The 25,408-nt window shown below is 41.9% G+C and overlaps 1 protein-coding gene across 17 annotated transcripts in view; it reads right to left on the bottom strand.

The window, feature by feature from the left end:
- Positions 1 to 25,408, bottom strand: part of SPECC1 (sperm antigen with calponin homology and coiled-coil domains 1) — a 413,523-nt gene that overhangs the window by 184,650 nt on the left and 203,465 nt on the right. For all 17 annotated transcript variants that reach the window (XR_012468813.1, XR_012468816.1, XR_012468809.1 and 14 more), the window contains 3 exons: positions 23,130 to 24,706; positions 12,381 to 12,588; positions 3,616 to 3,689 (listed from right to left, as the gene is read on the bottom strand). Coding sequence is in view for 2 of the 17 variants with exons in the window: in XM_074189253.1 (XP_074045354.1) it covers positions 3,616 to 3,689; positions 12,381 to 12,588; positions 23,130 to 24,706 (1,859 nt within the window). In the remaining 15 variants the exon portion in view is untranslated. The remainder of the gene's footprint in view (positions 1 to 3,615; positions 3,690 to 12,380; positions 12,589 to 23,129; positions 24,707 to 25,408) is intronic.

Raw genomic sequence — 25,408 nt, 5'->3', positions numbered from 1 at the left:
GACTTGGGAGATCATTCAGGCTAAGCCTCTCACTGGACAGTGCAGAGTCCTGAGGACTTAGGGCTATAAATCTGAGTTAGAAAGGGAATCAGAGGACCCTCATTTGATAGAAGGGGAAACTGAAGCCTAGCTACTAAGTTTTGGGATCATAGTTTTAGAGCTAGAAGAACCTTAGAGGTCATCTGGACCATTCTCTTTATTTTATAGATGAGGAAATGACTTGCCAGGGTCACACAGGCAGGAAGAATGTTAAGGTTCCAGAGGCAATGTGTACTTTTTTGTACCATATGCCTCCCAATCAGAAAAGGATGACACATTGGGAGCCAGTCCTTGGCTTCAAATCCTGACTTTGCCTGGAAATCATATATCTTGGCTTGCAAGTTGGAGGCCCTGGATTCAAATCCCATCTCTGATAATATGTTAACTGTATGACCTCAGGACCTTAAAACTTAATTCTCAGGCTCTAAGCTTCCCCATTTGTAACACGAAGGTGTTAATCAAGTTGGAGGCCCTTGGAGGCTCTTCCCATGATCGGCCAATGATCTTATGATTTGTGACCCTCTGGCAAGTCACTTAATCTTGGGGCTCTCAGTTTCCCCATTTGTAACATGAGGAGGTTAGTCTAAATGGCCTTGGAGGCCCCTTCCTGTAATCAGTCAATGATTTCATAATTTGTGTGACCTCAGGAAAATTGCTTAATCTCAGGGTCTCAGTTTTCCCATTTTTAACATGAAATTAGTCTAAATGGCCTTGGAAGGACCTTCCCATGCTCAGTCTATAATCTTATAATCCTGTCAGCGCTTATACTTAAGGAAATAAAGTTATTTGGATAATTTCTTGGAACTGCTTTTTAAGGAGGCTAATTTATCATTTCTTTTTTAAAGAGCCATATGGAACTTCTGCCCAAATTAAATGTCCATACAACAGATAGCCTTTCATGAAGGAATTAAATACATTCCCACACATTCCCAAAGACTTGCTCAAGACTACAGTACTCTTATCGTGTCATTGGCTTTCATTTCTTAGAAATGTCATCTTTGTTATGTAATTACAACATCCGCTCTTGACCTGGGGGAAGTGATGAGAAGATGCACTTCTTTCCCACGTATATATGCATTACATAGAGATAGAGATATAGTCATAGATGATACAGATATAGGTATAGATGTAGATACAGATATAAATATACATATAGATGAGATAGATACAGGTATAGATATAGCTATAGAGATAGAGATAAAGAGAGATAGAGATAGAGATAGAGCGATAGAGGTAGAGATATGGCGATAGCGATAGAGACAGAGACAGAGACAGAGATAGAGATAGAGATAGAGATAGAGATAGGTATAGGTATAGATATATGTATATACATACTTATTTGCAGAGGTGGGGGACTAATGAATTAATGAATGAATTAATTAATGAACTTCATTCTTTGTCTTTTCCCCTTTTTATTTTATTTTATGTTACATTTTCTTTTGTTACAAAAGACACTTCACTGGCTAGGGGAATGAGGTGAGGTGAATATGTCAATCCCAGGGAGGTAAGAACAGTAAAAAGGTCGACAGCAATTTTAAAAACAAACCTATTTTAAATAAGATCCCCTCTGCCCAAAGAAAGAACTGTGAAGTTTAAAAAAAGGCCAAAAAATCTATTATCTTCAATTTTTTTTATAAAAAAAAGTGTCTTATGTACAACATAAGTATTCTTATCTCATAGAAGGGGAAGTTGTGTGCATGGTCTCCTGGAAAGAAGCATCAGGCCAAAGGGAGGGCTTGGGCCTGGGACCTCCAACTCTGAAGCCTTGCTCCTTCTGCATCATGTTGGTTTGTCTTGATCTCAAATTGATGCTGAGTGATCTACATGGAGATGAGACTCAACTGTGGCCTACCTTCATCCCCCCTTCTAAAATAAAGAGCAGGGAGCCCCTTTCTCAGGGAATGGAATTCTAATCCTCCTATAAAAACCTAACTCTTTTTCTCATCCTCACAAAGACCTAGAAATTACCCAACCAAAGGATCCATTTTAATTCTATGTTACCCTGCACCTTTCCCCTCTGGCCACCAGTCAAGGAGATGCAGCAGTTATTAGAGTCAGGAAGCCTGGGTTCTTCCTCCAGCCTCTGCCTAATTTTAACTAGCTGGGTGAACTCCAGGAAAACACTTTCCCCGTCTGGAACTTGGCTCCCTCATCTCTCCAATGAAGCTGGACCAAGGCATAGCTAAGATTCCATTTAGTTTTAGTCTATCTAAATCTGTAGCTTCTTTGACAGTCTCAAGCATGGACCCTCTTCCTCCTCTGAGTGTCTCTTTTCCTCTTACTGTCTGTCTCATGGGTGGGCTTTTCTGCATTTAACTTTAAAACCTGCAGAGCTGAATTGTTCATATCGTTCTCACCTTTTTCTACCTTCTACAGTATGTTCTTTTACTTCTTCTGATTTAATAGATTTTAGTAGTGTCCCCCCCCGCCCCCAATTACTGCAAATTAATATAGAGACAGTAGACAGTGCTGGGCCTGGAGTCAGGAAGATTTAAGTTCAATCCCGTCTCAGACATTTACTAGGTGGGTGATCCTGGGCAAGTCACTACATTTCTGTTTGCCTTAATGCACTGGAGAAGGAAATGGCAAATCACTCCAGGATCTTTGCCCATGAAAACCCCTTGGACAATAGGGTCACAAAGAGTTGGACATGGCTGAATAACAATCACAAATATGCAGACAACCATGTCCTGTCCGTTCAAGAACATTAAAGTATATCTTAAAACATCCCAAAGACTAAATGGGTCCCCAGTCACTCAGCCTCATTCAGGAACTAATTTGGACTTCCTGAGACTCAGAAGGTGACATCTTAGGAGAAAGAGCTAAGGATAAGGAGAGGATATTTGATATATCATTAATACAGAGAACTCACTAATTAGCCAACATCATTTGCCATTGGAGGTCTACACCTTTTCAGCAATTTAAAGTCTCGGAACAAGGATCCTTGATTTGGGGTCAAAAGGTTTTTACAAAAAGAACTGGCAACTTTTCTCAATATAATTGACTTCCTTTATGTTTTTTGAATTTTATTTTATTCACTGAAAGGGTCTATAGACATCACCTGACTGTCTGTCAAGGGAAGGCAGAGTTGCCTGGGAGCATGGAGCATTGAAAGTTAAATGATTAGGGATAGCTAGGAGGTGCAGTAGATAGGGCACTGACCCTGGAGTTAGGAGGACCTGAGTTCAATTCCAACCTCAGACACCTAATAATTTCCTAGCTGTGTGGCCTTGGGCAAATCATTTACTCCATTGCCTTAAATTAAAAAAAAAAATTAAAAATAAAATGAGGGACAAACATTAAAAAAAAAAAAGAAAGTTAAATGACTTCCCCAGAATCATACAGATAGTAAGTATCAGAGGCAGGACTTGAACTCAAGCCCTCCTGGTTATTATTCACTACTGACTCTAATAAGAGAAAGGGAAGGCTAAAGAGAGGAATGAAGGGATTCAAAGATACTCTTGAATCTATACTCAGGGTGACTCACAGTAACCTTAAGATATATTTCCCAGAGACTAGCACAAGTTCGGCAAGGCAGATAAGGGCTGCATATCCTGTGCTTGCAGTCCTCCTGACCTTTATTTGCTTCGTCAGAGCCTTCAACTGCCGCTCCAGGTCCTGTTTCTGTTCCTCAAGCTTCATCACGTTATCTAGAGAGAAGAAGCGAATGTTAGAGAGGTAAACCCTGGAAAGACCAATCAGACAACCAAGAAATAATTCTTTATTTTGGAGCAATAGGCTTTAACGGATTCCAAATGACCAATAACATTATCTATCTCATTCTTACCACTCTACAAAACTGGCCTTTATTTTGGGGTGGGGGCAGAGGATGGTGCTTCTGTAAGAAATGGGGAGAATGGAAGGGTCAGGAATTCTTATGAAGATTATTAGATGGGGCTGGAAGAGAAGACACAAGCAAACATAAGAAACTATAGGGATCCATTCATTTAAAGGTGATTACTATGTTCCCAGAACTTTGCCAAGGGCTAGAGATACAAAGAAAAAACAAAAAATAGTTCCTACTTAGAGAAGCTGGCATTTTAATGGGAGAGAAAACATGTAAATAGGTGGGTACATACAAGATAGAGAGTAGATAGTACTCCGACCCTAGCTAGTGCTAACTTGAAATGTTGCCTAGACATCCCCCACCTCCCCACTCTACCTCCCACTGCTTTTCACATTTCCCCCACTGTCTCATTTTTGTATATATTTTATTTAGAAGGCTATGGCTTAGTGGAGAGAAAGCTGGCCTTGGACTTAGAAAGACCTGTCCTGCTTCTGGATACCTACTGGTTCTGGGTGACCTTCTCAGGGCCCCAGGAATCATCCTAAAGTCTCCAAGTCATAGGCAAGTGCTGATACACTTTCTGTTCCTAGCTGGGGGTTCCCTACCCTGACAGCATCACATTCAAATAGCAATGGGGTCACATATTGCTGTTCAATTGTTTCAATTGAGTCTGACTTTTCCCAGCCCCGAGTCTTGACAAAGATACTTGAGTGGTTTACCATTTTCTACTCCAGCTTTTTTACAGATGAGGAAATCGAGGCAGGCAGGGTTCAAAGTGTTAAAAACAGCACCACATAGCTACTCATATATTGGCTTAGATTAAATGTGTATTAACCTTATTATATTTTTATTTTGTTCACTCTTTCTTAATTAAGTTTTTAATATTTTGGACTGCATTTGAGATGTAAGATGATGTAAGATTTGAGATGCATGCTTCTGGTCTAGCATTTGGGGTTTCTGCCCAATATCAATGAAGTCATATATCTGGTCCCCCCAAAATACTATTTTAAAGACACATATAGATACATGTTGTCTCCCAGTAGGATGTAAGCTTCTGGAGGGCAGGAGCTGTTTCATTTTTGTCTTTGTGTCTTGTGCCTGACAGAGTATAGTATATAGTAAGAGCTTAATAAATACTTGTTCTCCCCTTGAAATAGTCACCCCCAGGTTAGGGGGGTCAATTCTAGAACATTCCACACAGGTTCCTTCTAGCTCTCCACTTATAGAATGGGGTGCTCAGTAGCCAATCCCTAGCATCCCCCTTCCTGTGACATCAGAGATGGGAAAACAATGAAACATTCATTCCTGAGAACTACGGTGTACTATAAACTGCCATCCTCCCACATCACTGAGCTACCCAGGTGTCTTAGCCACTGAAGGAGGCAGAAGCATGGAGGACACTGGGTGTGCCAAGTCAAATAGGAGCATCTTTCCTCCTGTCACACCCAAGGCCTATCAACTCTGGCAACCCCAGGATCCTCACCCCCTGCTCCCTTGGGCGTAAATCTCTCTGACCATTCCTGCCCCTGGTTAGCCTTGCTTGCCACTTTCCTGGGTTCCTAGGTATCTCAGGTTAGGTAAAATGTCTTCCCTCGTGGATGTTAAAAAATACTGTAATAATGGCCTATTTTTATATCACTGAGGCATAGCTTTAAAGCTTACAGGCCATCAAAGACAAACAAAAATCTATTCTTTTACAGATGGGGAAACTGAGGCTGAGGAGTTAAAAGACTTGTCCAGGGTCACACAACAAGTAAGTATCTGAGGTTGGATTTGAATTCAGGTCTTCTTGACTCCAGGCTCAGCTTCCTTTTTGCTGCTCCATTAGAAGATGTTCTGTAATGAGATGGTTGGTGGTTCTGGCATGAGACTAGACTCCAATTATTACTGGTATTGGCAGCTCTTTCTTCCTCCTTCCTCTTCCCCTTTTCTTCTTTTTTTGCACTATGCTTTGTGTTTCTCTTTTTATAGGTCTGTGGCAAAGAATGAGTCCCAGACCCCTATAGGTCTTGTGGATCTCTTCTTAGGGACTCAAAAGATGCTCAGAGTAGATCAACTCCAATTAGGAATACGATGAGACTCCCCAATGTCTGGGTTTCCTAAGAGCAACTATGGGGGGGCCTACAGCATCTATTGGAAGGGAAGCCTCAGAAAACTTCCAAAGTCAATAGGGAGACCATGAAGCCCAGTTACCTGGGATGTGGAAGACTCCTGAGTGAGTTTTCTCAGCTTAGGCTTTAATTTCCTGGTCTCCTCTTCAAAGGCAAAATCAGTGGTTCTCTCTGAACTCTAGACTCTTTCAAATCCCCTCCCCCTTACCCCTAAGTTATCATGATCACTTTTCTTGTAGAGGTGTCACTATGATGGAGGTGGGGGGACTTGTTTGTCTATGGAGGTATGATAATGATTTTTCTTCTGACAGGAAACAATAGTAATAGCTGGCATTTAGATAGTGCCCCCTATGTACTAGACACATTATAGTGATTATCTCATTTAATCCTCACAACCACCCTGGGAGGTAGGTCTGGTTATTACCCCCACTTTATAAATGAGGAAATGGAGGCAAACACAAATACAGATCTGAACTCAGCTCTGACTCCAGGCCTAGTACCGCTCCTAGAACAAAAGGTAATAACCAGGACTTTCTAGGAACAAATTTAAGGCTTGCTTTATATCTCAATGAATTGTTATTGAGTCCTTTTTCAGTTGTACCTGACTCTCCCTGATACCATTTGGGGTTTTCTTGGTAGAGGTACTGGACTGGTTTGCCATTTGCTTTTCTGGCTCATTTTATAGAAGAGAAAACTGAGGCAAACAAGGTTAAGTGACTTGCTCAAAGACACACAGCAAGCATCTAAGGCTAGATTTAAACTCTGGAAGATGAGTCTTCCTGATTCCAGACCTCAAATTAACTACTTTGGAAAGATGATTATTGATTGTGACTTTAAAGGTTGTAAACTTATCTGAAAGAGTCTGCCTTCCAAAGGTTTGAATAAGGATTTAAAATAAAAAACCAACTCAACACCAACCAGCAGAATAGAGCTGGAGAGAAAAAGGGAATTTAGATAATTATAAAGGTATAGGGAAAACACTAGGTAGGGCGTCAGGCCTGGAGTAAGGAGGACCTTAGTTCAAGCCACATATCTTTGCCAAGAAAACCCCAAAAGAGATCACAAAGAATCAGACACAACTCAACACAACAGGATGCAGACAAGTTTATAAGAGTTAGTTGGCCCTGCTATAGGGAAGAATGATCGATCACCTTGGGAATTCAGGAAGACTTGGGTTTGAATGCCATCTCTAACACAGGGCTCTTAATTTCCTCAAAGCCTCAGGTGATCACTGTCCTAGATATCACTAGTCCTTTTGATCTATCAGACAGAAGAACCAGGGTCTGCCATAATAAGCCTGAGGAGGGCCCTGTCCACTTCAGAATAGTTGTTTGGCTCATGGCTATATTTGTCCTCTCTGTCAACTCATCTGAGAAAAGTATGGAAGATGCCTTATAGTCCAAGGCTCTCTTGAAAAAGGGTTGTCTTTATATTATGGGGTTTCCCTTCCCTTCTCTTGCTTGGGGAACTACTTAGAATGGATCATGTCCATGGCCACTAATGAGAAATCTAATACTGATTCAGTTTATTTGTGTGAAGGAATGATCTCAGAGTCAGGAAGGCCTGGGTTCAAATCCTGCCTCACACTATGTGAGTCACTTTAACTATGAGCCTCAGTTTCTCCCTCTGTAAAAATCAACTTGTAAACCGGTAAGACCATAGGCAGTCTTGGTAGTTCTTTCACTTGAAAGTGAGTTACCATCCCAGCTCTGTCTACAGCTCCACCTCCTAACTTAATTACAACAGTAAGCACTGATCTCAAGATGATTAAATAGTGTTCAACTCTATCTGCTCTATTAGTTGAACTGTATTTGCTGAATTAGACTTGATGATTTCCAAGTTCCCTTCTGGCTCGGGTTTTTTGTCATTTTTCAGTCATGTCTGACTCTTTCTTGGCAAAGATACTAGAGTGGTTGGCCATTTCCTTCCCCCAGATCATTTTACAGATGAGGAAACTGAGGCAAACCAGCTTAAATAACTTGCCTGGGATCCCACAATAAGTGTCTGAGACACAACTAAATCCACCTTGCCAACTAATTAGCTGCCCTAATGATGAAATCATGATATTGGCTCCATAGTGCTAAACTAGAACAAACTATGTTAGGAATTATTGATAATGGAGACTGTGCAGATGACTAACCAAGGTGAAACTGTCTGTGGGCTGTGTTTTCTGAGTCCTCAGGAGAGAGATGACTCTGTGGAATTCAGAATCCCCACATGGACCACAGATGAGGATTTCCCCTAAAATTAACTGGGCTCATCTCTCAAGATGTTTTTTCCCCCAAGATGCTTTCTTGTATACCTATGCAATCAATTAAAGAGAGAATAGAGACTTGAGTTATTAACCCTAAAGAACAATGCTTCAATGGTGGGAATCATAATTTGGGAATTTTTGTGTTCCGGCTGTTCCAACTACTGAGAGGCAATTATGGCGAAAGTAGATCCAGAACTGACTGAAGGACCAGGAAGTCCTGGATTCAAATCCTTCCTCTGACATACCTGCTCTGTGACTCAGGGCAAACTACTGAAAGTCTCATTAAATAATTCTGTAAGACAGGTTTCAGAAAAAAGCACCAACCTGCATTAGGAGAGGCAGTTCCCTACCAGTAGAGCCACAGATGTATCCCTATCCATCCAGCTGTTGTTGTATGGTTAAGTTTAACTGGGCCTGATTTGAGGGAAGTCCCCTGGACCCTCCTCCCATTTTTGATTTGGAAGACTCAATTGTCACAAGTTGTTTCTGTTCTAGATGAGCCTTTCTTGTCTTGGACCTTTCTGAAATCTGGAATTAAGAATAGGGACCATGCTAGTTCATCTCCAATATCTCCCCATTTGTGACTCCAGAGATGGAGAAGAGATCAGCTGTGAGCCCTGAGTCCCTATAAAATCCTCAGCCCCAACCTGAATCCTGAGTTTCCTCACATGGGAAGGGTGCAGATCTTTAGGTTTCTCTTTCACTGGAGCTAGAAGAAATGAGAATTTGGCATAACCTGGATATACCAAGTCCAGAAAGTGGCTGGCTATGCAGAGAACCATTACTGATTGCCTTACCCTTGGTCCCAAGGGGCCAAGACTGGGGACTGGGAACTGGCCCTGGCCTTTATAATCCCTTGCTTCCTACTTCCCCCAACTGTCCCTGTCCATTAAGTTAGCCTTGATTGTTCATATCTAGGTTAATTTAGCTAGCTACGACTGTCTTTGTGAGAGTTAAAACATACCCATGATAAAGTCTTCTTGCTTTTGACATCACTGGCTGGTCTGACGCTCTGGTAAAAGCTCTTTATGATCCCAAGACAAATCAATAGATTGGGAGATGGCTCCCTTCATGCTTCTGGTTAGAGATTGTCCTAGGCATTCTATGAGGTCCCAAATATGAGATGCCATAATTATTTGAAGCTGCTCAACTTAAGTGTAGGCTAATGAAAAGAGTTCAGTTCTGGAGTCAGAAGATCTAGGTTCAGATTCAATCCCTGCCACTCTTCATAATCTTAAGAAAGTCACTTTACAGATCTCAATTCAATCTAAGAACATACTAAGGACCCTTGTAGTTCCAGGACTAGGATCCTATTTTCCTAAAGCTCATCTAAAAGTCAACTTTCTTATTTTTGTAGTTTGTTATTGGGCAGCCAGACGCCCCAGAAGATAGAGTGCCAAGATTTGCTCTCGGGAAGACTTGAGATCAAATTTGGTTTCAATCTCTAACTAGCTATGTGGTCTTGGACAAGTCACTTAATTTCTGTCTGCTGTCTGTTACCTCATCTGTAAAATGAAGATATCTACTCTCCAGGGTGATTGAAGATCAAATGAGACAATCTTTGTAAAAATGCTTTGTTAATCTTAAAATGTTATATAAATGTTAGCTATAATAAAGATGACAAAGATCATCATTGTTTCAATGATCTCCATTTGAGGCTCTTACTATAAATCAACTGTTTTGATTTTCTCTGATGCCCCCACATCCTGTCTGCTCAGCTCCACAAAATCAGACTGGTTTTCCTCATAAATTATTCTATTTGTCATCAATTATCCAGGTTTGAGGGGCAGCTAGATAGTACAGTGGATAGAGCAATAGCTCTATAGTCAGGAGGACCTGAATTTAAATCCGGCCTCGGACACTTAATAAGCTGTGTGACCTCGGGCAAGTCACTTAACCCCATTGCCTTACAAAAACCAAAAAAAAAAAAAATTATCCAAGTTTCTGAAGCAATGCTGCCCCAATATAGCAGGTCTTAGTTCTGCCATGGTCATCAATGTTATTGTGTGAATTAGTTGCAGTGTGATACCTGACTTTATTCTTCTTAAGTCTCACTGGACACAGCTATTGTTTGGAAGTGAATTTGGACACCAGTTTCTGGATGTCCTATGGCATCTTTGAGTCAGTCTGAAGCAAGTGGGGCAATTCTGCTTCTGAAGCAACTAGGAAAATTCTGCTTTTGGCACTGGAGACCAGAGATGCCCAATTTGTGGCTGGGAGATGGATAACACTCCCGAGTGTAGGCCCAAACCAGATTCAAATGTAATTGGAAAATATTTAACAAAATAAATAATAACAATATAAGGTTTTCTGAGTCAATATGAGACCTGATTTCCATCTAAATGACACCACTGGATCATATCCTTAATGGGCACCATTAATGCTGGCACCATAAATCTTGGTCAAACTTCATATGTTGGTGAGGTTGTCTGGGTAATCAGAAACATTCAATGCAATTGGGAGACTTGTGAATCCTTAGGTCTTATGTTAATTTTATTGATGAGGAAGCTGAGGAAATAGTCACATTCACTTTCAAGGACTACCAAAATTAATGAGTGGATTTTCAGTAGTGTGGGGAATCATTAGATAGTAAATTAAGCAATAAATATAGTAATTTTAATTACTGTAATAGTAATTTTAGTTACTGAGGAAAGAACCCAAATTAATAGATTTCTAATAGACTTGGGAAACCCTAGGTCTGATTATTTTTTTAACTGAAGAAGAGCTAACTGAAATTAATTAATTAATTAATTAGTTCAGAGAAAACTGAAATTAATTTCCAAAATTAATAAGAAGATTTCCTAAAGAGTGATGAATGCTTCCATTTATGAGTTTTGTTTTTGTTTTTATTTTTTTTATTTTTTACCACAAAGATAAGATCTATATCTGAAGAACCTTATCTGGGTGAATGTGGAAAGTATCTAACTATGTAGCTAGATGAAGTACTAAACTTAGGAGTCAGGAAGACCTGAGTTCAAATCCAGTATCAGACATTTACTAACTGAAACCTTGAGTAAGTCACTGAATGTCTGTCTCAGTTTCTTCATCTGTAAAAATCAAAATAGCACCTGCCTCCCAGGATTGTTTTAAGGATCAAATGAGATATCTGCAAAGTGTTGTTCAAACCTATATAATGAATATTTAATATAATTTAAAGAGCTATCCTGGTGATAGCTATTATGTGTTAGTTGCCCTTCTTATATCCTTCCCTAATTCAAGGGAAATGAATGGCTTACCTGTTGACCACTAGGATGTCTGAGGTTTGGAGGGCATGGTACTGTTGCCTTAATCACACTCCCTGGCTTCCCCCAGTGATCAATATTTTGGGCAAGCTAATCATTCAGTTTATTAGTAAGACCTTTCTCATTGCCCACAGGATACATACTTAAATTGTTCTTCCTCCAGTGACCAAATGGTAAGCACAGCTATTATCACCAATTAATCAGTCAGCAATAAGATTAAGCATAAGCTTTAGAGCTTCATTTTACAGAGAAGGAAACTGAGTTGGCCCAGGGAGGCAAACTTAGCTGAAGCACAAGGTCCTACAGGTGCTAAGTAGGGCCCTAGATTTTGGGCTAGAAAGGATCATGGTGACCGTCTGGGCCAACCATCTCATTCAGGAGCCTGATGTCTGCATATGTCTTATCTAGTTATTTACATGCAGCCTCCCTCATTAGAATGTAAGGCAGGAACTATTTTTGTCTTTGTGTCCCCTCTGCCTAGCAAAGAGTAAGGGCTTAATAAATGTCAGGCTCTATGGTTCACCTTTAATCTATTCTGTATTGATCTTTTATGTACAAAGTTGTCTGTATATGGTTCCCCCATGAGACTGTCAGATCCTTGAGAGCAAGGCCTATATTCTTGCCTTTCTTTGTAGCCCCCGCAAATAGCACAAAATAAGTGTCTAATAATTATTTGCTGATTGATTGACTAAAGGATGATAATATTAGCACTGTCTAACCTCAAGAGGGGAGGGAAGGGTGGGTGCAAATTCCAAAGCACAATGACAATGACAGCCATGGGTAGTGGTGGTTATCGCTAGGAATGATTCTTACAGAGGTAACAATAGGACTTTGCAAAGTGACAGCTGCAAATATTGGATCTCATCCACACTCTCCTATTGCTAAAAGTCTCTGCGCAGGCGCCTGCCTGCTCTTCCCCTGCAGTGGGGGCTCTCGGTGTCACTTACTTTCAAGCTCACTTATTAGCTGGTTATTATGCAGCTTTACTGCACGGTGCTGCTCCACCTGGTCTTCCAGCTCAAAGATGGTCTCCTTCATGTCCTTGATCTCCGCATCACTTTCCGAGGCTTTCTCTTGCAACTGCAGGCTGGTCCGACTCAGCTGTTCTGCCTGCCGGTCACATACTTCTTTTAGGTAGCCACATTCCTTCTCCACCTAGAATGAAAGGGAAGCCTCCTGTTAATCCCTGAAGCAAAATGTTCCCAGACACCCCTGAAGCAGAGATCCAACAAAGTGACATTCTTGACTTTGGAAGAGACTGGCTTGTGGGAGGTAATGAGCTCATCAAGGAGGGGATTTCAAGGATTTCCTTCTATATTGTACATATCTTTCCCTATTTGTTGTACATTCCTCCTTCTCCATGCACCTTACAAACACAGGCAAACTTATCCCTTCTTCATTCATTGCTTGCCCAAAGCCTGTGATGCCTTCTCTCCTTGCCTCTACCTTTTAGAATTCCTAATTTCCTTTAAAGATCAGTTCAAGCACCATCTCTATGAAACCTTTCTTTCATTTATTTTGAATTTTACAATTTTCCCCCTAATCTCACTTCCCTCCCTTCACCCCCCCCACAGAAGGCATTCTGTTAGTCTTTACATTGTTTCCATGCTATACATTGATTTAAATTGAATGTGATGAGAAATTATATCCTTAAGGAAGAAAAATAAAGTATAAGAGATAGCAAAGTTACATAATAGGATAATGGGGTTTTTTTTAAATTAAAAGTAATAATCTTGGTCTTTGTATGAAGCCCTTCTTGATGAGGGCAGCTACTAGCACCTGCTATTTCCCTTGCTGATGGTTTAGACATATTTATGTTTATGTCATTTCCCCCCAAAATGTCAGCTCCTTGAGGGAAAGTGGCAGTTACCACATAATAGTAAATACCAATATTTCTATAGTACTTTCATATTTCCAAAGCCCTTTATACACACAGTAGGAACTTGATACTTCTCGATTGATTGATTGATTGCCAGAGAGTACAGATTGGGGTTTCCCAGGCCTCCATCTATTGTTAGCCAAGCTCCTTAATAAGACAGCAATGTTTTTCCCTAAGGGAAAGATGGGTTAGGGCATCCTCAGAGCATCCCTTCCCCAGTCAGATCTCCATAGATATTGATCCAATTCATCAAAATGAAATGCAAGAAAATCGCCTTAAATGCTGTCCCCAAATCTACAAGGAACACTTTCTGCCTTTTCTTCCCCTTTGGGCTGGGCAGCAAAGGTCTTCCTGACCACCGATGACCATAAATATTGGATGCTGAGTCTTCCACTAGGGGGCTCCAACGGGCCAAAAACTGCAGAATTGAGAACTGGAAGGGACCTTGACTCAATGTTCTCATTTTACAAAGGGGGAAACTGAGGTTGAGAGCAGATATGAAGTGACTTGCTCAAGGTCACATAGGGAGTAAGCAGCAAGGCTGGGAATATGAATCCAGGTCCTTAACCAAAGCTCCCAGTGTTCTTGGGACTATCCCACAGCATAACCTCCTATTCTACAGGTACACAGCATCCCCACTGGATGCAGTTTTGCTGGACTTTGCAGTCAGGAAGACCTGAGTTCAAATCCCACAGCTGGCCCTTACAAGAGCCTGTAAAATGGAAATCACAATAGCACCTACTTCAAGGACACTGATCAGAATTAGAGAAGGCCTGAAAGGAGATTTATCTTCTCATCTTTATAGGATTAAAGTTTTGGAGAGTTAGAAGAGGAAGGTCCTCTGGTCCATTCCCTTGATTTTATGGCCAGGATACCATTTCTTTTTTTCCCCCCTTTTTTTCCCATGGTTACCATTTCTATAGCCCTTAAGAGTTTTGCAAATGCCAGATCTCAGTTCATTCTCTCTACAACCCTATTATCTCCATTTTACAGAAGAGAAAACTGAGGCAGAAAGAGGTTAAGTGACTTGCCTAGGGTCACACAGTGGCTAAAGTTCTGAGAAAGGATTTGAGCTCAGGTTTTCCCATTCTATCCATTCATTGTGCTGCCTCATTTGACAGATGAAGAAACTGAGGCACACAGCCTTATAAGAATAAACAAATTGTGTGTCATAGATTGTGTCCCATCTTTTTCTCTTCTGAACCATAAATGGGAATGCTTGTCTTGGTTGGTGTTTAAATTCAGAATGAAAATAAAGAACATTGGTAAACAGAAAGATGGTTTAAGGAGCCAGAATTTAAACCCAGGACCTCTGTATCCACTGGTCCCCTCTATTCTATCCAGTCAAGGGCAGCTACATGGTGCAGTGGATAGAGAATGGGCCCTGGAGTCAGGAAGACCTGAGTTCATATCCGACCTGAGACATTTAATAATTACTTAGCTTGGGCAAGTCACTTAACCCCATTGCCTCATAAAGCCAAAAATAAAAATAAAATGTTCTATCCAGTAAACTCTCTTATTCAAAAGATAAGGAATATAAAATTGGGAAGGGTAGGTAATTATTACTAGAGGTATAATGAACCACAAATCTGACCCAGGTCCTTGGCCTTCAGATCTTGTGTTCTTTCTGTTCTCCGGGAGATTACTAAGCTTCTATGTAAAGTAGGAGTAAATTGGCTCTGAATGAGGGACCAAGGGGCTCTTCTACGAGCCAAGTATCTGATGAAGGGCTGTGTGACCTCCCCTTTGGTTGCTCAGAGATCTTGTTCTCACTTCTTGCTTCCTGGTTGGGCTCCAGATGAGCCAGGCTGCCAGCGGTATAAGGTGTGGTTAAATTTTTAAAATTCATATTTCCCGAAATTGGCTAAGTTGGCCATTTAAGTCTACGCTGTCTTTATGAATAAATGGAGAGTTGACAAAGAGATTGGGACTGAGAGATGGGAGTTAGATCTCTGAGAAGGAAAAAGACTTTTTGAGAGGGAAAAAGACTTTTTAAACACATATCAACTAAAGAGAAACCCTTTGGAAGTGTCTAAGACCTCACTGCATTAAAACCCCCCAAAAAGTAACAGAAAACAGAAAAACTACAGAGCTGACTGAAGGATGGGGCTATGTGAGCCAGTAAAAGGGGTGAAGGATCTGGGGCACAGGGTCATGATCCCAACTCTGCCACTGACTATCCCTCCCTGGGCAGAAGTATCCAACAGCCAGAGACCCAGAACTCAAAGGGACCCCAGAGGCCATTGAGCACACTCGCCCATTTTTAGAGATGAGCAAACAGTGGTCAGGGAAGTGATTTGCCCAAAGTTACACCATGAGTGTCAGTGGTGGAGTTTGGACCTAGAACTAATCATCTTTTTACTCTATTATGCTAGATTAAAAATTAACTGGAAATGTAATAACCTGATTTTCAAGAATGAGTCCTGGGGTCAAAGAACAAATCAAAGAAACAATGGATAATTTCATTAAGGATAATGGATTTCAAAATATTTTTCAATATTCCAAAATCTGTGGGATGAAGCCAAGGCAGTATTGAGGGGAAATTTCTATCTCCACTGCCTCAGTTTCCTCTTCTGTAAGGTGAGGAGGAGATGCTGGCTCCTTCCAGTTCTAAACCTATGACATTTGGATCCCTTGCCTCTAAATTCAATTTAGCCACTTTAAAAATATTGATATATAATATATATATATATATATATATATATATATTTGCCATCTTTATTTCCAAATGCATTATTTCTCTCCTCCCCAGAAAGCTATCCCTTATATGGAGAAAAGAATAAATGAATGTGGGGGAGGATGAGTTATAGTAATACTAGTTGACATGTGGGATCCTAGATCTTGAGCTTGAAAGAGTACTCAGAGGTCAACCTTCCCATTTTACAGGAGAGGAAACTGAGGCACGGGGAAAATGGATTTGCCCAGGTTCCCAGAAACATCAAGTATACCAAGGGAGTGTTCTATGCCTGACCCTCATCTCTTCAAGGAAGGCAGAAAGCTTTCATTTTCTCATCTCTTCTTCAGAGCCAAGCTGGCTTAATTAAGAATCTGCTCTGTAGCAGGCCCTGGACAGGCTCTAGGGACACAAATAAACACCAGTGCCTGCCCTTCGAAAGTGCACACTCTACTGGAGCTAACATACACACTCACACACAAGCACATACACTCTCTCACACACACACACACACAGACACATACACATTCTCATACACTCTCACACACACAAATACACACATACACGTATAAATGCACACCCACAGGAAGCCTTATAAGGTACAGGGAGTAGTAATATATGGCTTACAGAATTCCTAGGATGTGGTGAAAAGTCTGTTTTATTCACTGAATGAGCTCCCACCAACCCCCAGATCTCTCACCCTGCCCTCCTGGAGCATGTGCTCATGGGAAGTTACTGACATTCCTTTAGCAGTCAAAGGTAATAATTACTTGAAAAGGAGGAAAGCACATCTGTTTAGCTGGTTTGTGAAAATTTCAAAATGCTAGTAGTCCAAGGATGAAGCAATGGCTAATGAGGAATGGCATACACAGTCTCCAGGTGGTGGCCACCCCTACTCTCCAAAAGAACCTGGCTGGGTCCAAAGGAGGCCTTCTGGTCCCTTCTGAGGGAGCCTCCAGCCACAGATTCAATAGGAGACAAGAGGAGACCATGGATGGCCAGAGCAGTTCCAGGGTTCATTTCACAAGTAGGGAAAGAGTGTTGGAAGATGGGAAGTGAGAGATGCATCTGGGTTTGAATCTTGCCTCTAAAGGCCATTAGCTTCTCTCCTTCATTATCTGTCCCCTTTTCTTCTTCTCATCTCTCTCTCTCTCTCTCTCTCTCTCTCTCTCTCTCTCTCTCTCTCTCTCTCTCTCTCTCTCTCTCTCTCCCCTTTCTCTCTCTCTCCTCTCTTTTCCTCCTCTCTGTCTCTCTGTCTGTCTGTCTGTCTCTCATCTGTCTCTCTGTCTCTGTCTCTCTCTCTCCCCCTTTCTCTCTCCTCTTTCCCTCCTCTCTCTCTCTCTCTCTCTCTCTGATGGCTAGAATTGGCTTGGGGCTGATGCCATATTTTCTTTCCTCCTCTGTTGAGGAGCATGTGCAGGTCCTAGGTGCCAACAGAATATATGGTCCTGCTGAGGCCATTCCTAGGGAATTCTGCAGTATTTCTCACAGGAGGCAAATCTCCAGCCACTGCAGTAAAGGCAGGGGATGGGCTTCATTTGTCATCCGAAGCCTCCGAAGCTTCCCTGCCAACAGGCTTTTAAGGTTCTCTGGGGCCTCCCTTTTCAATACACTCCAGCCACCTATTTCAACAGCAAACACATCTGGATTCTCTAAATCTTTGGACTCCTGGGGTGCCTCGTGGCCCCGTTCTCTTCCTCCTCTCCAGATTCTTCCCTTCTTTTTCCCATGGCCCCCTTCCCCCAGCTGCAGCCAGGGCTGAGGGATGATGCTCTTCTCCCAGCACAAAGGGAGCAAAACCACAGCACAGGGCCATGCCTTATTTAAAATCTGACATCCTGGGCCAATGGTGCACATAGGGAAAAGAGTTTTCTCCTTTCTTGTGTCTTGGATCTCTTTGTCAACTACTCTGATCCCCCTTCTTCTCAAAATCATTTTTAAATGCACAAAATAAAATACACTGGACTACAAAGGAAGTAGGATGATATATATATGAAATGAATGAAATAGAATGATATATAGTCAATGATGTTTGTCTGTTCTCAAAGAAGACCATGACATCAGGGAGGTGATGCCATGACAAGTGTATGAACTGGTTGAGTGGGGGGGGCTGTGCTAAGTCCCCAGCCTCACTCTTTCCTCCATAGTCATCTGGGTCCAGTGGACGGATAGGAATCAGGATGACTAGAGATGGCCCTGGATAAGAGGCAATCAGGGTTAAGTGACTTGCCCAAGGTCACACAGATAATAAGTATCAAGTGTCTGAGGCTGGATTTGAACTTAGATCTTCTTGATTCCAGGGCTGGCATTCTATACACTGCACCTCAATATATTTTCTATAGAACAAACATCAAATGGTTGGACCCTAGAAATCAGAACAGAGCTGAGTTCAGACACAACCTTGAATATTTATTAGCAGTATGACCCCCTTAACCCCTGTCTGCCTTAGTTTTCCTATCTGTAAATGGGAATCCAAATAGCACCTACCTCTCAGGTCTGCTGTGAAGCTCGAGTGAGAGTAAGGCCTTACCCCATTGCCTGGCAGATGGTAGGGGGGCACATTAAACTCCTTTCCTTCTTTCCTTTCTCCACATCCAACATTCTTTCCATAGGAGAATGAAAGATCAATGGTTAAGGAGGATCTTGTCATTCCCCAACCTTGTAGGTGACAACCTGCATTGGTGGTGGGTGTTTCATCTAAGAGTTCTGTTTAAACCACTGAGATCCCAGGACCATTAGGGAGAGGTGTTAGCACTAGGCTTCCAAACCCTTTCTGTGTCTGGGATCCCTCCAGTACCAGCCTGGGAAACCAACATATCCTTCTCCAGAACCATGTTTTTTTAACCCATGAAATAAAACCCACTGATTATAAAGCAAGCAAACTATACTTGAAATAGGGACAGAAATAGCCCCAAGTTAGGAGTCCTTCCCTTCTTTTTCCAGAAACTTGTGGGAAGAGGAAAAATCTTGTGTAAAATGTGTAGACTGTGCTTCCTGAGCCTAAATATTCCATGTTAATTTCTGCTGTTATCATCATTCATTCATTCATTCACTGATTCATTCTTTCATCGACTCATCCATTTATTGCTGGGGAAGAAAAACTAGCCACAGCGATAGATCTGCAATAGTAGCTTGGCAGGGAAAGGAAGGAACAACAAAAATAAGCTCTAGTGTCTTAAAATAAGAAGGAGGGAACCCCTCCCCACATACAATTCCAAATCCTGCCTTTTGTCACCCCCTCCCCCACCATTAACCTAGACACTGAACAAAGATACTGCAAAGAAACTTGGCCAGCATCTTTTCATCTGCTCTGCAGTCCTAAGAAGCGACCTATTCCATTCACAGGATGAAGCAATGAATGCTAACTCTGGGGTGTTGGGAAGATGTCAAAGGAACAAAGTATCCTGGGAGGCTTTCCCCTTGGTTTTTTCCTTCTCTTAAGAGTGTTTCTGTTGCTGTTTTCCAGATTTGGGGGAGGGAGGTGGTAACCCCAAGTTTCTCCTCCTTTTCTGATGATTTGCCAGGTGGAGTCAGGGAAGAAGTGGAGAATGGTTCCATCAATGGGAGCTGGGATCTCTGAGAGTAGTCTGCAAACTCCTTGGCCCCAGGCAGCAATTACTCTCCCTTCTTTTTAAAAGTTGAGTTCTTTTACTCCTATTCTGGTACAGAAGATTTGGAAGAGATGACCTGGCTCCAGATCCTCGTGCTCCACACACACACACACACACACACACACACTTTATCCTCCTAACAGCTCTATTATTATATCCATTTTACAGATGAGGAAACGAAGACAAATAAAGGGTTTTTTGTTTTTTCATTTTTTTCAATTTGTTTTGCTTTTAAATAGACCTTCCCCAGAGTTGAGATTTGAACTCAGGGTTTCTTGACTGCAGGCCAGATACTATAATGTTATACAGTCTATATATGTGTTTGAATGTGTTATATAATCCATTTATAATTATATATGTAATATATCTTAAGAGGAGATATAGAAAGAAGAAAGTATTTAAAATAGAAATATATTCATTATATTTATAAATATAATATAATGGGAATATAATATAAGTTTATATGCTGTTAAACACATAATATTTAAATAAATATATTTCTATATATTTTTAAAAAACTCTATTTACACTCTGATACCTATCTGGTCCTATCTGAGAGTTTCAAGAGTTTCCCAAATTGAAACTGTTTTTGTGAGTACTGGATCACATGATATGAACACGCAAAAGGATTGATGAGATCAGCAAGCCAGTATTTCAGGAGTGGTAATTCCTTCCACCTAGCTAACTGCAACCCCAAGCAGGTGAGAACTTCTTAGAAAAGTTCCAGGGGGTTTGCTTGAAGGACAGAGGTTTTAACTGACTCCTCTAGAGGGTTCACAGCTATTAAGTGGCCAGATTTGATGGCAGTTCTGTAAGTCCAACACTCAAGCTTGGCTGCCTCTCCATCCTCATTTCATAGGATCATAATTTTATGATCCAAAAAGGGTCTTAGAAACTACTGAGTTCAACCTCTTCATTTTACAGATGAGGAAACTGAGGTAGGGGTGAAGTGACTTGCCCAGGATCACACTGCTAGTTAAGTGTCTGAAGCTAGATTTGGCTCCAGACCTTCATAACTTCAGGTTTGATGAGCCAGGAGGCCCCTTGAATGACTGAAAGCCCTATGACTGTGTTTATTTTCTGTCTGGCATTACCTCATTTTTGACACTACAATAATAACACCACTTTGTCAAACAATGGTGTGTCGAATTCATGATTCAGAATAGAATTAAGTTCCCTTGTTTGAATATTAACTTGTGACTCAACCTGAATCCATTTAGTCTTCATTTAAAGATTTTCAGGTCAGTAATTTAACTGCTTCTGCTAAAAATAATAATAATAAAAGGGCAATGACATTTTTAAGCATAGGGCCTGGATCCCAGGAGCCCCCAAAGCAAGGAGGTCTTGGCACCACAGGGAACAACAGATGCAAGAGAAACATCTTTTGCCTGAAACAACCTTATCACATAGAGATGATCAATAAAATACAAACCCTTCTCTGACATTTGAAAGTCCTTCACACTGGGGCTCCAGCCTGTCTTTCCAGGCTGATTTCACTTTCCTACATATCTTATGCACTGTGCATTTCAGTCAACCATGAACCATGAACCATAAAATCCCATCTCTCATCTCCAGGTCTTTGCCCAGGCTGTGCCCTATGCCTATAATATAATCTTTCCCCCACTCTCTTCCTCTTTGAATTTCCAAATTCTCTCAAGTTCAATTCAAATGCCAGCTTCCAGACAAGGCTAAAACAGATCCCCCTCACCACCCCCACCCAATCCTTGGCACTCCTAGCAACACAAACTTTGTCACTATTTTGAATTTGCTTATATATTTATATATCTTTTTGATTTCCTATGCAGCAAACTCCCCCAGGGCAGGGACTGCCTTTTACTTATTTTTTTATATTCCCATCATTTAGCACAGTGTCTGGAACCTGTTAGATCCTTAATAAATGTTGATTGATTAATTGATATTTTATATTTGTTGTGTATGAGCTATTTCTCCCTAGTAGAATGTAAGTTCCTTGAGGGCAAGGGCCATTCATTTTTGTCTGTCTTCTCAGGGCTTTACTCAGTTCATGACACACAGTAGGTAGGCATTTAACAAATGCTTGATGGACTCAAATGAATTGGGGACAAGAAGGGGAACCTAAGTAGCTATATAAATGACTAGGAAATAATTAGGAGCATATATAGCCAGTTATGCAAGTATCCACTAGATCATCAGAAAGCTAAGAAAAAAAAAAAATATATATATATATATGTGTGTGTGTACACACACACACACACACACACACACATACACACACGCATAAACAATGTATGTGCCCTAAATGGATTAGAATGACCAAGACAATTGGAGGGAATCTTGGGTTATTTCAACAATCAATCAGAAAACATGTATTTATTAAGTGGCCCTTGGTTTTTTTCAGGATGGACACACTTGGGCATTTCTGTAGGCAGTGGATAGGGAGGAGAAGTAGGAGGGAAGGGAGGAAGAGGGAGAGAGAAAAAGAGAATGATTGAGGATGAGCTCTTTATTTTACAGATCAGGAGAGAAAAGGGAAGAAAGAGTCAGTCAGACAGATGGAAATAGAGAGAGACCGAGAAACAGAGACAGACAGACAGAGAGACCAGGAGAGACAGAGGTAGAGACAGACAGACAGACAGAAAGAGACAGAAAGAGAGGGAGGGAAGGGGGGGGGAGAGAGAGAGAGAGAGAGAGAGAGAGAGAGAGAGAGAGAGAGAGAGAGAGAGAGAGAGAGGGAGGAGAGAATGATGGAGGATGAGATCATTATTTTACAGATTGGGGATTACAAATGTGGAGCCAGAAGACCCCTTAGAGACCTGATCCTCTTATTTTACAGATGAGGAAACTGAGGCCCAGGTTGGAGAAGAAACTTGACTTGGATCACACAGGGCAAAGCAAGAGTTTAGACTCTCAGCTTGCACTCAAAATCTGGCATATTCCCTCATCCCATTCTGCTCTGCCTTTCCTTAAAACAGCAGAGTATTTAAAAAATCAATATAAAAGTAAATACCTGGAAGGACCTCCAGATATTTCCCCCCAGATAGGTCTCCATCTCATGTTTTTAAAATTAATCAAATAATTAATAAAAATAAAAATTAATTAATTATAAATTAAATAATTAATTTAAATTAATTTAAAAATCAATATAAAGTAAATTTATGGGGGCTAATCAGAGAGGGTAACCTGCTCTGGGTCCCACAGCAGATCTTTGAATACTGCTACCTCTGATGCCACCTGCAAAAGCTTCTTTCCACTCTATGGCACTGCACTCTTTGGGAGGGGATCATCTATTCCTTTGGCTATCTAGTGAACCCATGAATCCCTTTTTCAAATCACATAATACTGAAATCAGTGATTATATTGAAACACACATATTATGAAGGCATACAGTAAGCACTAAATAGGTGCACAGAGCCCAGGTTAAGAAACCTTGGCACCAAGGTTCCTGCCATGCTGGGGAAGGCAGAGACTTTAGGGCTGAAGAAGAGGAGGGCTGGAGGCCAGGCCAGGGCTGGGGGCTGGGGGGCAAGGGCAGGGCAGGGAAATGGCCTCTTACCTTGGCCAGCATGCTCTGGATGTGTTGAATCTCGGTGTTGGCTTTCAGCAACTCTTGCTTGAGCTCCATACAGGAGAGCTCCAGCTGGTCCTTCTCTGCACGGGCCACCTTGAGCTTCTCCTGCACCTCCGAGGTGTCTCTGGCATGGCCCATGGCACTCAGCTCTGCTGCCTTCTGCTTCTCACTCTCCAGTTGGGCCTTCAGGGAAACGTTCTCAATCTTGAGGCCCTCCAGGTTGACCCGGCAGTCCTCAAGTGCCTTGGTTGCCAGGCTGCTGTTGTGCCGCTCCATTTCCAGAAGGCCATTCAGCTGCTCATTCTCCTCCTTCAGGTGCTTGATCATCTCTGAAGCCCCCTGGTTCTCCCCTTCGATTTTGCGCAAGCTGCAGGTCAATTGCTGTTGGATGTTGAGAAGCTTCTCCCTCTCAAACTGGGCATTCTCCAGGATCTCAGTGCACTTCTGCTCCAGCTCCAGGATCTTGTCCTTCTGGCTGCTGGAGCCTTCCTCCTGGGCCTGCTCCTGCAGGAGGCTCATCAGCTTCTCATTCTCCTGGCTCAGCTGTTCGGCCCGCTCTCGATGCTGGTGGAAGGATGTCTCCAGAAGGGTCTTCTCGTCCACCAGCTTCTCGTTCTCAGCTGTCAGTTCTTGGACCATCTGCTGTTGGTCGGACAGCTCCTGCAAGGTGGCTTGCAGCTCTTCTGTGGTGCTATGATGGTTCTCCTCCATCTTCTGGATTTTCTCTGTGAGAGAAGCTACAGATAGCTCACTAATGTTGTTCGGGGAACTGCCGCTGGTGGAGCATCGGGGACTCTTGAAGGGGTTGCTGCCTGAGGACAAGGGCCTGGAAGGAGCCTCGACTATGTGTTCAAAATCAGAAGCATCAGGGGAAAGAGAAGCCTTGGTCACATCGCTGCTTGAGGACCCTGATGTTCGTAGGGTATTCCCAGTCAGAGTCTGTTTATAGTCTTCTGTTTCCCCTGAGAGCTGGTTTCTTGTTGGGCTTCCAAAGCTTGACTCTTGAGTTGTCGGGGTGGGCAGACTGCTATCCCCATCATGGCTTGTGGCTGCATCAGAGCTGGGGGAATGCTCCATGTATGCCAATTTCTCTTTCAGAGCCCGGTTTTCTTCCCCAAGATCTACCAGCTCTTTTTGGAAATTTCTGTTCTTCTCCTGAAGAGTTCTTATCAAGGGATCTAGATCTCCAGGGGAGGATGCCAACCCCTCACCATTTTGGTCAAAAATATCAGTCCCTTCTGCAGGATTTAGGGACCCTTTGTCTTTGAACTTCTTGAGTTCACTTCGGAGTCTACTGATTTCAAAATCTTTTGTTTTGGCTTCTGCCAGGAGCTCCCGGACTTGGGATTCCAACAACGCCTTGTCCCCAGCTTCATTTTCCTGCCTGGATTTATTGATGCCTCTTAAGTGCTTGGTAGGAGTTGGGGTACTAGAAGATAATGGAGTGGGGCCAGGTTTCTTTGCACTGGTGGGACCTCGCAGGGCAGATCTCTCTTTCGACACAGATGCAGAAAGTTCTCGAGGAGCTGGGATCCCCGTCCGCTTGGTGGTTGAAATTGGTCCTAGAAAAATGAGAGGAAAAGCAACTTGAATAAAGATGTTTCTGTTATATTGAGACCAAAAAAAAAAAAGTTCAGGTTCATAGGTTCGCAGGTTCATAGGCAAAGGTCCTCTCTTCAAAATTAGAGGCCTAGAGAGGTGCATGGGTTCATAGACCTAGAGGTGAAAGGACTACATTTATAGAGGAATTAAAGCACAAAGAGGTTCATAGGGCATAGTCCCAGAATTGAGAAAGACCTTATTTGATGTCATCCAAACTCTTAATTTTACAAATTAAAAAACTGAAGACTCACACAGAGTTATAAGAGACAAAAGTTGGGGGCAGAAGATAAGATGTGTGACCTTGGGTGTTTAGCCTTAGGGATATTCACAGATCTAGAGCTAGAAGGATCCTCTGAAGCCATCTAGTCTGTCACCCTCTTTTTACAGAGAAGGAAACTGAGATTCAGAGAGGTGTAGTGATTCACTCAAGGTTACCCAGGCAGTGATAGAAGATTGGGTTCCATGTCAGCCTAATATTTGCTCATTTGGGTAAATACTTGGATATTACTACCACAGGTTTTCATGATTTATTAAAGAAATTTTGAATGTCAAGCTTATTACCTTCCTCAACTAATAAACTGTTTATTTAAGAGTCGGGTTATCTAACCCTGGTTCTGCCACTGCTTGTTATTGGACACAGGTAAGCCTCTGGGTATAAGTTT

Source organism: Macrotis lagotis, chromosome 5 (assembly GCF_037893015.1).
Source record: "Macrotis lagotis isolate mMagLag1 chromosome 5, bilby.v1.9.chrom.fasta, whole genome shotgun sequence".
NCBI lineage: Eukaryota > Metazoa > Chordata > Mammalia > Peramelemorphia > Peramelidae > Macrotis > Macrotis lagotis.
The sequence above is the reverse complement of the archived record's forward strand: the minus strand, read 5'-3'. Positions and strand labels throughout refer to the sequence as shown.